The sequence below is a fragment of the Polypterus senegalus genome, chromosome 1 (genome assembly GCF_016835505.1).
Source record: "Polypterus senegalus isolate Bchr_013 chromosome 1, ASM1683550v1, whole genome shotgun sequence".
NCBI classification, from domain to species: domain Eukaryota; kingdom Metazoa; phylum Chordata; class Cladistia; order Polypteriformes; family Polypteridae; genus Polypterus; species Polypterus senegalus.
The window spans coordinates 238,198,918-238,214,155 of NC_053154.1; the positions used below are offsets into that span (position 1 = coordinate 238,198,918).

Sequence of the window (15,238 nt, forward strand, 5' to 3'; positions counted from 1 at the left end):
TATGTGTATTTATTGAAAGCAAAACCAAGCAGTGCATATAAATAAAACATTTTCCACAAATGATCTTTGATAAATAAATCCTTACAACAGTGCAATTATGATAAATCAATTAACATCCAGTAAACAATTAAAACACCAAGTTCCATGTATGTCTTCATTTTGTTTATTTATGCACCTTATAAGATACAATTGATATTGAGATAGTTATTTAAAGGGTTATTCCAGGTTTGTCTAACATATTACTAGTTTAAAAGAAAACACAAGATAGATGGTAAAGGGTACCCATTTAATGGTGGATGAAAACAGAAAGTGTGAATAAGAATACAGTGAATTATTGCATGTGTAGCATTTCTGTTAATGCCTCTGTTTCTCTTCAGGCTATATCAGTAAGTCTGTTAAGGAGCTCCATGCTCATTGCGCATAGGTGAACGCTATCTTCTGAAAATGTTGTTCTTTAAGTACATTAGTCAGTGGGGCAGAAGAGGCAATTTCTTTTGGGCCAGGACAGAAGTGACATTAGCAAATTTCACCCTCTAGGCTGCAGGTGAAGGATGAGAGACAGTTAGCAGCTGCCTTTTTCCAGTCACTCATGTCTATATCCATAGTGCTTTAAGCATAGAAAAAGTGCTATATAAATTATGTGAATTATTATCATTATTACTGTTATTGTAATTATTACCTTAATGGCATTGCAAGGATGATCTATATTTATACTAGGCAGGGTGCATATCTAATATATTGTTTTACTATTATATGCCTTTATATACTGGACATGCATTTTAAGGCTGTGTTTTTCATTTTAGGTAATTTGTACACACTTACAGCACTGAATCTGAGGAATTGTCCAATTGAATTTCCTCCTGAAGAAGTTGTAAAGGATGGATTGCAGTGTATTCTTAAATTCTTAAGGAATGAAATGAAACAAATATCTGTGAATACAATAATGCCAAAGGAAGGTATGCTTTGAGTTTAATAAATTGCATCTATTCATTTTTTTCTGATTTCTGTTAATCCAATTTAAAGCTCAGCAACATTGTGCAGGAGTCTTAAAGCAATCACACTTGGCTCATTGGTATACACATTCACACTCATTCTAGGCCAGTCCTAATCTGTACATCTTTGGGATATGGATGGAAAACCAGGGTACCTGTAGAAAATGGGGAGTGTGTGCAAAATCCACAAAGAAATTATGTGAAATGAAAACTAGATTTCTATAATCTGCAACAAGACAAAAGAGAAATAGGATATTAAATTAGTTATAGTATAGTAACCTGCCATATCCTAACACAGGGTCACAGGGGTCTGATGGAGCCAATCCCAGTCAGCACAGGGCGAAGGCAGGAACAAATTCCAGGCAGGGTGCCAGCCCACTGCAGGGCACACACACACCCCCACAGAACAAGCACACACTAGGGAAAATTTTGGATCGCCAATGCACCTGACTAGTATGTCTTTGGACTGTGGGAGGAAACCGGAACACTTGGAGGAAACATACGCAGACACGGGGAGAACATGCAAACTCCACACAGAGAGGACCCGGGAAGTGAACCCAGGTCTCCTTACTGTGAGGCAGCAGCGCTACCACCGTGCCACCTAAAATTATGATAAATAATGTACATTTTTAATAACCTATGTCACAATAACTAGTGTTGATCAACAAAATTTGACAAAGCTTTTTTTTGCAGTGAATGTGGTTTGTTCATTGGTGACCTTTTCGAATGAATATATTCCAGGAAGTTCTCTGTATGACTGGCTTAGGTGAACATTTTTTTTTCCAAGTGCCCAATAATGCTTTGTGGGGTCAACTTAATATCACAGAGCTGCAGCCATTCACAGAACTTTTATGCATACCTACTGTAAGATGGTTGCTGACTTGGCCATCACTTTGTCACAAGTACACGAAGAAAATAAAGTGCCTTTTCAGCTACTGAGATGCGCTGAATATACAGTATAACACTGATCCGTGTTTGCAGGCATTGGTGCCTCACAGCTCCGATCACATGTTTGGCCGCAATAATCAGTCCAGAGTTTTTGGCAGACTTTTCTCTAGCCCGCAGGGATAATTTAAAGACCACTTCACCATTATAATCAACTCAAAACTAGTTCCTTCCCCATTGACTTAAATGCATTTTGCAAAGTTTGCAAACATTTCCATGATTTCGCCGAACTCGAGACAAATCAAATTCAGCAGAGTTTGCTCATCACTAGTGATAACTAAATTTAGGATGACTTGTTAAGAACCTCAAAGTAAGTGAGCAAGTAAGAAATTTAAATTATAAACTATTTCTTTGCATAGAGCGTAGACCACTACCAGTATCCCTTATTATTCTTCTTCTTTTTATTTTACCAACCAGAAAAAAAAATGAAACTATAGAAATAATCTTTTGTTTATGTGTGTTAAAACTGGCATTACCTAAGAAGTTATCGGTATTCCAGTGTGGAGCTGCCATACTGACAGTGTGTTTTCATCTTTAAAATGATCAATAATTCAGCTCTAATGCAGCCATCCATTAACTGCCTATATGAAACACATATAGCACTTGGTTTCACTCTCTCTCTCATAATTATTCATTCTTTTCTGAGTAACAGGTTATTTGTGAAGCTATTTCTGTGGAGTATCTTACAGTATACAATGTATAGTAGCAGCACTTCATGATGACCATTTTAGAAAATATGTTGCTGCTGTGTTGGACTATAGTACATTAAAATTCACTGAATCAGAGAAATTACCATTAGTTACCATATCAGTTTTATCGTTTTCTAGCAGAAACTCCGCACAAGGAGGTAGTTGGAACAAGTTTGGAATAGAGGTAGTTGGAACAAGTTTGGAATAAATGTTTATAGGAGATTTATATAATTTTTTTCAGAATAAAATCTACAGTGTACTGGTCATTTTAGAGGAAAATTAAGTGAACCTAATAAATGTGTTTCATTGACGTGAATTTGTAGTTTCTTACATGATGGGCACACAAGCCAAAATAAGATAGACTTGCATTGCTTCAAAGATTCTCAATTTCCATTTACCTATCCTTTTGACGGTTGAAGGTTGTAGTAATAACATCTTGAGCATGATAAACCAGACTTCATTTTCTCCAGAAACAGTCCTGTAGGGAATTCTCCAGTGCTTTCAGTGCAGCTGAGAAAGATATTTCTTTAAGCATGAGTCTCACCTAGTGGACTGTGTTTGTTAAACATTTCATGCCAAGAAGGCAATCTATCCAATTTTTTACACCTCCGCTGGCTCCTATAATTTTGAAGTAGCAGTAGCTCAAATCCAAAGACTGCCTTGTTATGGAAAGTGAGCTCAACAACAATGTACTGTATATGAATCTTGTTTCAACCTTTTATGCCAATATTCTTCTTTCTGTCGCTGCTCAAAGCACAGGTGAGGATGGGAGCATAGATTGATTGGTATATGAAGAGTCTTGACTGTGGTATGAGAACATAGCTTCCACTTTACTGCCAATACTGCACTTGCCCACACTTGATTCTAAGATATTTAAAATCAGAAGATTTTCATCTTAGATTTCAAGGTGCTGATGCAAATACTATACTGAATGTGGCCACACACTGTTGTTATAAGCACCAGAGACTACAGACATCTAAACCTCGACTACATGAGGACCTAATTCTGATGTCCACTATTCTCAGTTCAGTTTTATCACATATTTAAATACAATGGCTGAGAATAGATGGAATAGAGGAAGTAATTTTTCAAAAGAATCTAGAACAAACTACCAACTAATTTATGTTATGAAGAGTAAACATTAACAATTTTTAATATGTATCTGGCTAAAATACTAGGACAGGTTAACTATTAGCTGTTACGAATTTCTCGGTTTAATCTCATTCAGAACCTCTTTCAGCACTACTGTATTTTTCCAACTTGTTAACGTTTCTGTATCTATTTTGTTTATTTTACAGTTTGTTCCTCTACATTTCTGTTCCCATTCAAGGATGACAATGTCTTGCATATCTATACTCTTAGTAACAGCCCCCATTACTAACACCTTCTACTGCAAATGTGTCATGTGACGTCAACGGGTCACCACTATTTACAAACCCAAATCAGAAAATGTTGGGACGGTATAGAAAATGCAGATTTAAAAACAAAAAAAAATTAATTTGAATTTCATTGCAGACAGTATAAACCCAAGATATTTCATGTTTTGTCTCTTAAATTTTGTAGATTTGTTTTGAAGTCTCTAAAGGCAAGTCCGGTGTTGTGGTCAGATGGCTGAGAAGGGCACAAAAAAGCTCCAAGAATGGTTGGGATATTTGGCTAATTAGAAACAACATGCATTTGTTGAGATCAGTGCATCTGCCCCTCATTAACAGCTCCTTGTGGCAGCTATGGCAGTGCTTTCATTATTTAGATAAATTCACAGAGGTGAGGGCGGAGGGGAAGAAATCAGAGAAGGAATAGTATGCGCGCATACATGATTGTAGAAAATGAGGCTAAACATGAGAGTGAAGAACGCTTGATCAGATAAAGGTCCTAAAAAGGGTGTCAAGCATGCTGTACTGCAGTTATCACCAAGTGAGACTTTGGGTTCTGGTGTCTCACTGCAGGTTCCAAGGGATGGGGCAGTGAGAGAGCTAAAGAGGCTGTTGATGATAGCAGCAGTAATGTGGGTTTTACCTGGGATTGGAACATTGGTCTTAAGGATTACAGTAGCTATTCAGTGTGATGAAAGAGGAAATGCCGCTATTTTTAAGTTGCTTGTTCTTATTACCAAAGTGTGGCAATAGAAGCGACGAGGCAGTATTCATGGAGTGAGTACTGTAATTCATGTTGCTCATATGGGCTGACTCAAGGTTCTGGAAATTATAGGTTTTAATGATGTTTTACTCATTTTTTATGACCCCAGAATACTGTTGGTTTTATTTTTAAGACAATATTTATTTATAAATTCCAAATTATGACTGCAGCTTGTCACTTTATTTTATGAAGTAAAACATGCACCTTTTGCACAAAGAAACCATTGTCGTGTCCTCTCTTGCCCTAGTCCGTCCTTGGTTTATGAAGTAGTAGATTCCCCATCCAGGTGTAGTTTCAGTCCTGCGGGCACCCAGAGCGTTGCGCAGCTGCACAGTACTTTGATCAGGTAGTGGTGGTGAAAAATCACCAGAGAAAAGTAGAGGTTAATAGCAGTTGCAAATCCATGAAGAATATAATATTTCTGTGTCTCTATATGTGTATATTTATATGTACAGTATATATTTCTGTGTCTGCTAGAGGTAGGACTAAAATGCAGCTAAGAAAAAGACAAATTTAAAAAGTGGGCTTTTAGAAGTTTTTTTTAAATGTTCTGTGGTATTAGCCCAGTATACCTCTATTGATAAATTGTTCTAGATGCATAGCAGCAAAAGCACACCTCACCACTTCTGTTATATGTAGCTCTTGGAATAATAAGAAGATCACTATTAGAAGATCTAAGATTACGACTGGGAATGTAAGGTGACAGACACTCTAAAATATAGAAAGGAGAAAGATTATTTAGAGGAGTATATACCATTGACAGCATTTTAAAATAAATTATTAACAACACGGGTAACCAATGTAACAATACTAAAATGAGTGAGATATGCTCAAATTTTCTTTTTCTGGTTAAGATTATTGCTGCTGCATTCTGAACTAACTGCAACTGATTGATATCTTGTAGCGTTATAAAAGGTCTAACTTTTGCAATGTTCATTAAATAAACAAATGCAGTCCTAGTAAATAAGAAAAATAAGCGAATGGAAAACAGCTTTTAGCACTACAAATGGCCATTAGGAGTACAGCAACATTTTCCAAACATATTTCTGGATCTTTGGTTTAGTATACATCTTTTTTTAATTAAACACTAACCCAAATATGTTAGAGAACTTCTATCACAGTTAAGGAAAAATAACTTGTTTGTGAAATGAAGGAAATGTGACTTTCATAAGCTCTCTGTTATATTTCTGGAGTACAAGTGATCTTGATCTCGACAAAGTTATGAACCAAAATTACTTCAATGCTAGAAAATATTAAACAAGTGAGGCATTTCATAGGTTTTCCAAACTTTACTAATGTTTTATTCAAAATGTTAGTTCTATCATACACTAGTTTGTTAACCAAGAAAACCATTGAGAGGTTTAGACATACTCCAAAGACTTATGACTCTTTTGAAAGCATTAAAAAATTTTCACCTCAACCTGAAATTTAAGACACCCTGATGAATCCTCACAGTTCAATTTACAGATTTTCATTCTCAATATCAGCTATAAAATAAAATAGTTATTGGGATCTCACTTGGAAAGCAATGGGCAAAGTAAGTTGATGAATCAAGACTTTTGAGAAGTTTTTGAGATATACAATTAATTCTTATAAATCTAATTGGAAATCCGCGTTACCATTGATTGTATCTGGGACTCTAATATGATTTTTTGGATTTAATGTCTTGCTGAACCTATTCCTAAACTTGTTTGTGGTTCCTGAATATTTTTCAGGTTTATTAATATTTTTGGTCATTATTTTGTTTATTTTACACATTGCCAGTTTGTATTTCTGTTCCGGGAGTCGCATTGTATTACATCGCCATGACAATGCTACTTAAGATGACAGCATGTTGTCTGCTTTCCTCAGTTTCTGGATTATTCACAGACAAATTTTGGGGCGTAATTCAGTGTTTTTTTATTAAGGTATTAAGGATTTTTAGTAACTCAGTAACTAAGTTTTTGGGTTTGCATATTGACCTTTGGTGTTGGTTTTGCTGCTTTTTAGGTTTTGACATCAACCTGCTTTTGACAATGTCTCTGTTTTTTTTCCAGTCTTAAAACAAATTATTTTTCTGCTCACTTATTTCTGCAGTAGCAGAACATTAGCTGTCCTAACAGGCTTGATTGAGACAATGGTCTCTTCTTTTTTTTTTTTAAACTTTTTATATATACTTAAAATTTGGACCACACCCTCATTTGAAAAAATGGAGACTGTCCCCCAGTTTAACAATCTTCAGGTACGTTTGACTGCCCATTCAATATCTAGCAATTTCAACATTTCAGACTGGCTGTCACACCAGATCATTTCAGTCACTGCCGTGACTTCAACCTCAGAAATTGACATGCCAGATGCGAGTATCCAAAGGGAATCTATTGAATCACAGCATAAACAATGTACACCTTCTTTTTCAGTTCCATTAGATTATTTCTTCTTTGTATGGTTTTCTCAGAAGAATGTGTAAAAATTTTCCTTTCGGCTCCCAAATATATGCCAAGTTGAGGTCATTGTTTGCTCACTTTTGTTGATGACTGCCTTGTAGACTTCCTGCCTACTCAATTGGCACTACACAATTGAAAAACTTAATGCTGCTCAAGAATATTTTTCTATGACCTCAAAAAGTCTCTTTCTTTAATTTAAAAGCTTCCCTCATTGCTGATGTCCATGAAAGAGTTCAAGGACTGCCACCATAACAGGCACTGACCATCTTTCAAATATGGCTCATTCCAATAGTTTGTACTATTGAGGTCTTGAACAGAATCCATTCAGGATTTATGTTTGCCAGTTTTTTCAGAGCTACAGTGGGGCAAAAAAGTATTTAGTCAGCCACCAATTGTGCAAGTTCTTCCACTTAAAAAGATGAGAGAGGCCTGTAATTTTCATCATAGGTATACCTCAACTATGAGAGACAAAGTGAGAAAAAAAATCCAGAAAATCACAAATTTATGGTGGAAAAAAAGTATTTGGTCAATAACAAAAGTTCATCTCAATACTTTGTTATATACCCTTTGTTGGCAATGACAGAGGTCAAACGTTTTCTGTAAGTCTTCACAAGGTTTTCACACACTGTTGCTGGTATTTTGGCCCATTCCTCCATGCAGATCTCCTCTAGAGCAGTGATGTTTTGGGGCTGTCACTGGGCAACACGGACTTTCAACTCCCTCCAAAGATTTTCTATGGGGTTGAGATCTGGAGACTGGCTAGGCCACTCCAGGACCTTGAAATGCTTTTTACGAAGCCACTCCTTCGTTATCCGGGCGGTGTGTTTGAGATCATTGTCATGCTGAAAGACCCAGCCACGTTTCATCTTCCGTGCCCTTGCTTTTCACACAAAATCTGACGATACATGGCCGCATTCATTCTTTCCTTTACATGGATCAGTCGTCCTGGTCCCTTTGCAGAAAAACAGCCCCAAAGCATGATGTTTCCACCCCCATGCTTTACAGTAGGTATGGTGTTCTTTGGATGCAACTCAGCATTCTTTCTCCTCCAATCACAACGAGTAGAGTTTTTACCGAAAAGGTCTATTTTGGTTTCATCTGACCATTGACATTCTCCCAATCCTCTTTTGGATCATCCAAATGCTCTCTAGCAAACTTCAGACGGGCCTGCACATGTACTGGCTTAAGCTGGGGGACACGTCTGGCACTGCAGGATTTGAGTCCCTGGTGGCGTAGTGTGTTACTGATGGTAGCCTTTGTTACTTTGGTCCCAGCTCTCTGCAGGTCATTCACTAGGTCCCCCCCACGTGGTTCTGGGATTTTTTGCTCACCGTTCTTGTGATCATTTTGACCCCACGGGGTGAGATCTTGTGTGGAGCCCCAGATCGAGGGAGATTATCAGTGGTCTTGTATGTCTTCCATTTTCTAATAATTGCTCCCACAGTTGATTTCTTCACACCAAGCAGCTTACCTATTGCAGATTCAGTCTTCCCAGCCTGGTGCAGGTCTACAATTTTGTTTCTGGTGTCCTTTAGCAGCTCTTTGGTCTTGGCCATAGTGGAGTTTGGAGTGGGACTGTTTGAGGTTGTGGACAGGTGTCTTTTATATTGATAACAAGTTCAAACAGGTGCCATTAATACAGGTAACGAGTGGAGGACAGAGGAGCCTCTTACAGAAGAAGTTACAGGTCTGTGAGAGCCAGAAATCTTACTTGTTTGTAGGTGACCAAATACTTATTTTCCACCATAATTTGCAAATAAATTCTTTAAAAATCAAAAATTTGTGATTTTCTGGATTTTTTTTCTCATTTTGTCTCTCATAGTTGAGGTATACCTATGAAGAAAACTACAGGCCTCTTTCATCTTTTTAAGTGGGAGAACTTGCGCAATTGGTGGCTGACTAAATACTTTTTTGCCCCACTGTATTTGAGTAGTTCTTATGTAGCTAGAAAGTTGGCCTAATTAAATTCAGATATATTAACCATGCATTTTCAAGATATCCTTACTACCCATATTGTTTGGTCCAAAACTCAATGATGGACAGGAAAAAGTACTCTGGTCCCCGCTTGTAAGCAACCTGAGAGAACATTTTATTTGTTTATGACAATCTATGACTTGTAGTGAAATTGCGGAACATTTCACTCCGATTTAGAATGGCTAGCAGTTGCAGTGAACAGTAATGATTATATTGTTAAATGAACTACAGTAATCCCTCGCTACATCGCGCTTCGACTTTCGCGGCTTCACTCTGTCGCGGATTTTAAATGTAAGCATATCTAAATATATATCACGGATTTTTCCCTGGTTCGCGGATTTCTGCGGACAGTAGGTCTTTTAATTTATGGTACATGCTTCCTCAGTTTGTTTGCCCAGTTGATTTCATACAAGGGACGCTATAGGCGGATGGCTTAGAAACTACCCAATCAGAGCATGTATTACATATTAACTAAACTCCTCAATGATATAAGATATGCTTCCCGCGCGGTGCTTGATTGTTTGCATTTCTCTCACTCTGACATTCTCTGCGCCTGACGGAGGGGGTGTGAGCAGAGGGGCTGTTTGCACAGGTTTGCTTAGAAGATACGGAAGCTCCTCTGAAAAATGCCACCTTATCGCGGTGCTTCAGCATACTTAGAAGCCCAAAAGCACGTATTGATTTTTTGATTGTTTGCTTTTCTGTCGCTCTCTCTCTCTGACATTCTCTGCTCCTGACACGCATTCTTTGAAGAGGAAGATATGTTTGCATTCTTTTAATTGTGAGAAAGAACTGTCATCTCTGTCTTGTCATGGAGCACAGTTTCAACTTTTGACTAAAGGGTGTTATTTCATGTCTAGAGGGCTCTAATAATGTTAACAGTGTGGGAGAGTTTATAAGGGCTTAAAATATATAAAAATAACCATACAAACATATGGTTTCTACTTCGCGGATTTTCATCTATCGCAGGGGGTTCTGGAACGCAACCCCCGCGATCGAGGAGGGATTACTGTATCTCTAAAATTTTCAAATATACATAAAACAACACAGTTTCTAGTTTTGGCAAATTTAATGTCCCACATGGGATACTGTCTCATTGATTTATATAAATCCAAACTGTTTTTCACCTAGACTGGGTTATTACTAAGAAGGAAATCCATATTAGGTGAGAGACTAACCTCCGTTATGAAGTTTGTCTCTAGACCCAGTTCTTTATTTAGGTGTTAGTATGAATCTACCTTGTTGGTACTTTTCTATATATTGTGAAACTTCTGTCTCCTTTCCCACCAATTAAGTAATTTTCCACATTCCAGAAGAGATTTACCAATATCTCAATCTATTCTGGACCTGTCCCCCACAACCCTGTGACCCCCTGTCATCAAACCTGATCACCACCCTTCACCTAATAGAGGCTAAGCCCATATAGTATTAAAAATGAAATTTGTCTAATTCCAATTATGGCCACATTATCATTGCTAATTAAATGTAATCTTTTTAGCATTAATAAAGAGATACCAGCTGAAATATTATCTTTAGGCAGGAATGTTACTATCAAGCTATCAAAAGAGAAGCGTAATTTTAATGCTTCCCACCTAAATCTCACTACAGGGCATGCTTAGTTTCTTCATTTTTCATTTAATTACTGTTATAAAAATATAATCTTAGATTGATTTTATAGTACTGTACTATAAATATTAATATATCACCTAATTTAATAGCATAAAAATGTTTTAGTGTGGTTATAGAAAGAGTTCGTACAATTTTCTCATAAAATGTACGCACATCTGTCCAGTAATTAATATCCAGAAGACATTTTTTTTATTAGAAGACTACAATGAAACAAAGTGAATCCCCACAAAACTAGACTCAAAACAGGAACCATCCATAGATTCGGTAGTAATTCATGATAAGGCACAATTAGACAAGCATCCACTCTTGCTCATACATTATCAGTTTAAGAGACCCCAATTAACTGGTCATATCTTTGGAATGTGGGAGGAAATATAATTGCTAGTTCATGATGCCATATGTTTTTCTCAAATTTGGTTGTCAGTTTCCAGAAGTGATATACTTATGTAATTTTTTGTGTTTTAGTTGTATTTAACAAAATATGTAAAATATATCTTTAACAAAATGATGCTGTCTCTTGTCTTTATAAACCTTTAATTTAATATTAGATTTACCTGGTATGTTCTAGGATTAGCTGTTATTATAAACTACTTACTGAATGTTTAACAAAAATAAAAATTATAATACTTATTTTAAGCTAAAGTATGATTTTTCATTTTTAAAGTGAGAAATGACATATATATTTTTTTTATTAGATATCTAATAGCTGTACCATGCATTTTATGGCTTTTATATTTGTATTACAGAAATTCCTGAAATTGAGAAGCTCAAACTAAGTGAATTGGAAAATTCTAATTTAGCGGTTTCAGATGAATGGCCTAATGAAGAAGAATTGCTGAAGTTTAAAACCCTCAAGGAACAGATGATGCAAGATGAAGAAGATATGAGAAACTGGGTGTTTCCTCAGCTGACTCCCACTGTGAATATGCCTCTGATGAATATAAAAGACAACAGAAAAACAAAAACAATAAATGTTACAAGGTTTGTAACAATGATATACCCCATGCTGAATGTATAAATTTCTTATTAAAAATGTGTCTATTTTCTTGGAATTATGTATTGTAAATTATTGTATATCTGATTTGTGGGCAATCATGGTTCAAATATAATTGAATAAGAAATGATACTCTAAAATATAGAGTAGAGGTCTTTCAATGTCTGGATTTAAATATTTAATCTATAAATGTACAGTATTTTAGAAAAGGTAAATTCAAGTCTACAGATCTGGAGTTTTCTGTTAAAATGTTCTAGCAGGGGAGTTTCTATAATATTTTAAAACCGTCTTAGTAATATTCTAAGACTCAATACGTCACATTAAATATTGATCCATTACTGTAAGTCAATTAAATACTATTGCTTTCTCTGTGGATTTTGTGAGAAGTTAAGCAAAACGACACCTTTTATTGGCTAACATATTCTCACTGTTTTTTACTTTTATAAGGTTTGTCTCTTTTTTTAATGTATATTAATATTATGTTCAGTACATTTGGTATATTCCTTCATTTTGGAGGAGTTAAGCATTTAATATAAAAATTACACCTACTCACTAGGAAAATGAACAGCTACAGACTGTGAAGAACACTGACAGCTCATCATACATTTAATTTATATTTTACATTGTAGTTTTTCCCATAGAAAAACTTCAATGTGCTATGCACACTATAAATGTCATTCTGAAAGTCTTGTGTAGTAACTCAGTTAACAAGCTGCGGTTATATACATACTTTTGTAAATTGCCATTTGATTAAAAACCTATTCATCAGGGCTTCATTTAATACAACCTACTTTCTGAAATATAAAACAATAGACATACAATACAATTTATTTTTTGTATAGCCCAAAATCACACAAGAAGTACCGCAATGGGCTTTAACAGGCCCTGCCTCTTGACAGCCCTTGACAGAAAACAAAAAAAAACCCTTGTAGGGAAAAATGGAAGAAACCTTGGGAAAGGCAGTTCAAAGAGAGACCCCTTTCCAGGTAGGTTGGGCGTGCAATGGGTGTCAAAAAGAAGGGGGTCAATACAATACAGTACAATACACACAACAGAACAAATTCTCAACACAATATAAAAATAAAAATTTTAGAAGTATGGAGTAGAATTTAACAGTAGATGATATCACAGAATATGATTTGGATTTGTTTAGAAACTACATAAAAGTAACGTATTGTACACTGAGGAGGACAGTGCCAGAATCTGTGCAGCACTTTTGTGATGCTATAATACAGGGGATTAAACACTAGCTCTGCACTTTTTCTGTAGCTGCTTTAGATCCCTTCCAATTCATTGCCACCAGAAGTAGCTTTTTGTGCTGAGTTTATTTAAAGTAATTTGGCAATTTTACCACATATTTAAAACATATTGATTTTGTGTTAGCAAAAAGTAAAATCAGTAGTTAAACCTACTAATGAATTTAAAGTATTCAGCCTAACAACTATGCACTTGTTAATCTGCATAGAACTCGGAGCTAATAGCATAATTACCAAAGAGCAAGTGAGTTTAGAATGGCATGCTTATGGAATATGAAATGTATGCGTAAGTTTGAAGTGCAAAGCTAGCCAGGCAGTAAACTATTAATCAGAAGATTCTTAATTCCAGTGCAGCTCATTAGCAGCCTTTTAAATTCCAGATAATAAAACTATACCATGCAGAAAACCATGGTTGGGCTACATTACACACTACATTCATTACCAGTATCCATAATCACAGAGCACGCATAGTTACATATTTTTCTGATAAGCATGACAACAAAAACGTTTTTGAGTTTCTTGGTCACTTGTTCTGAATTAAATTAATCTGAAACTGAACCTCAGAGAATTACAGAGGAATTAAATAAAAGTACAAATGAAAAAATAAAAAAGTGCTTTTTCTAAATTTATGTACTTCTTTTCTTTGCCTCTCCCATTTTCATTATTATTGTTTCTCTTCTTCATGCCATAACTCAGTTATTTTATTTCCCATTGACTCTGTTGTTGGTTATCTATATTGCAGAAATAGGTTTTGTACTACATGGTTAGGATACATTTTCACTTCCATTGTCTGTGTCTACCTGTAGGTCAGTGGTAATAAAACCTAGAAGTCTCAACCTATGGTATAGTTCTGAGACCACACACATTTAATATTGGGCAAGTAATGGTGTGGATCACCTGTTTAGAACTATTCTTTACTCATATTCTGTTATGTACAGTTCCGCCTTGATACATATTAAAGGGTCTAGATCTAGATAATGTGGTAACAGTCAATAATAGTTCCATACCCATTACTGAACGGTGAACCAAACTGAATATGGTATGCTCTATTATTTAAAAATGGAGCAATTTCAGACGCAGTAAAATGTGACATATTACTATGGTTTGCTAAAACATATACAGAACATTAAATGATGTCCTCATTCCCACAGTGTTCTATCATAATAACATAAAAATTACCTTTATAAAGCTGTTAACTGTAGAAAGAACTTGATAAACAGAATAGCTAACAGTGTTTTTTTTTAACACAATGCATATGAAAATTTACTCATAGAACTTTAAAATTAACTATTGAGCAAATTACACAAAAAAATCTTAAAACATATTTCAAATGTCAGTTATATAATGATTTAGCTAACAACGGATTCTTTGCCAATACATCTAATTTCAAATGAGTGTAATAAAAATGCTTTATGTAATTATCCTTGCAAGTATCCTCTCACAGAGAAAGGATTACGTCCTTATCCCACACAGCAGTACAACTGATGCTCGATAAACTAACAAAGTACTTGCATAACTATTCTAATTAATATGGTATTCACTGTGAATTCAAAGCAGTAATATATGTAGTTATTGAAATATGAACTACAGCCTTTATGGCAAAATGCTTGCCTGTCTGTCTATTCTCTCTGTGATGCTGAAGAGTACTGACACACCACTTTGTTAACCACAGCAGTGAATCTAAAAAAATATGAATAACATAACATTCTCAAACCGACTGCTTTTTGAGCACATTTAAATCAAAACATTGTCAATGTGCACAAGTTTAAATCAAAATACTATCAATCCGTACAAGTTCTTCTCTCTTATAACTTGCCTTTCCATTCTATAAAGTCAAATTAAGTAGTGTGCTAAGCCTTTTAACTAAGAAGTCTGTCCTAAATTAAACATCACATAACAGCTCTTCTGTGTTGTGGGGCATCCTCAGATAGGGGAACATCACTTGGTCACAAAGCTGTGCAAACATTTACATCCATACATACATAATGTAAAGTTCGTGTGCAATGTATTTATAAATGCCATTCAAACTAAAACTTCTTGGTGATTGTGTATTTAAAATAGAATTGAAACTGATTAGGGACATGAGCTCATATTTTTAAGAATCATTTTCATCATGTTCTTTATTTATTAATATTTTACTAAAAATCAATTTATGGTGTTCAGAAAGCATAATTTATATAAATGTGTTCATTTCTTCAGT

At 35.5% G+C, this 15,238-nt stretch overlaps 1 protein-coding gene across 1 annotated transcript in view; it reads left to right on the forward strand.

Moving 5' to 3' along the window:
• The window catches only part of LOC120540048 (leucine-rich repeat-containing protein 27-like), a 53,508-nt gene that overhangs the window by 19,405 nt on the left and 18,865 nt on the right, over positions 1–15,238 (forward strand). Inside the window, exons 5-6 of the mRNA XM_039770512.1 lie at positions 804–956; positions 11,535–11,769. Of these exons, the coding sequence (XP_039626446.1) occupies positions 804–956; positions 11,535–11,769 (388 nt within the window). The remainder of the gene's footprint in view (positions 1–803; positions 957–11,534; positions 11,770–15,238) is intronic.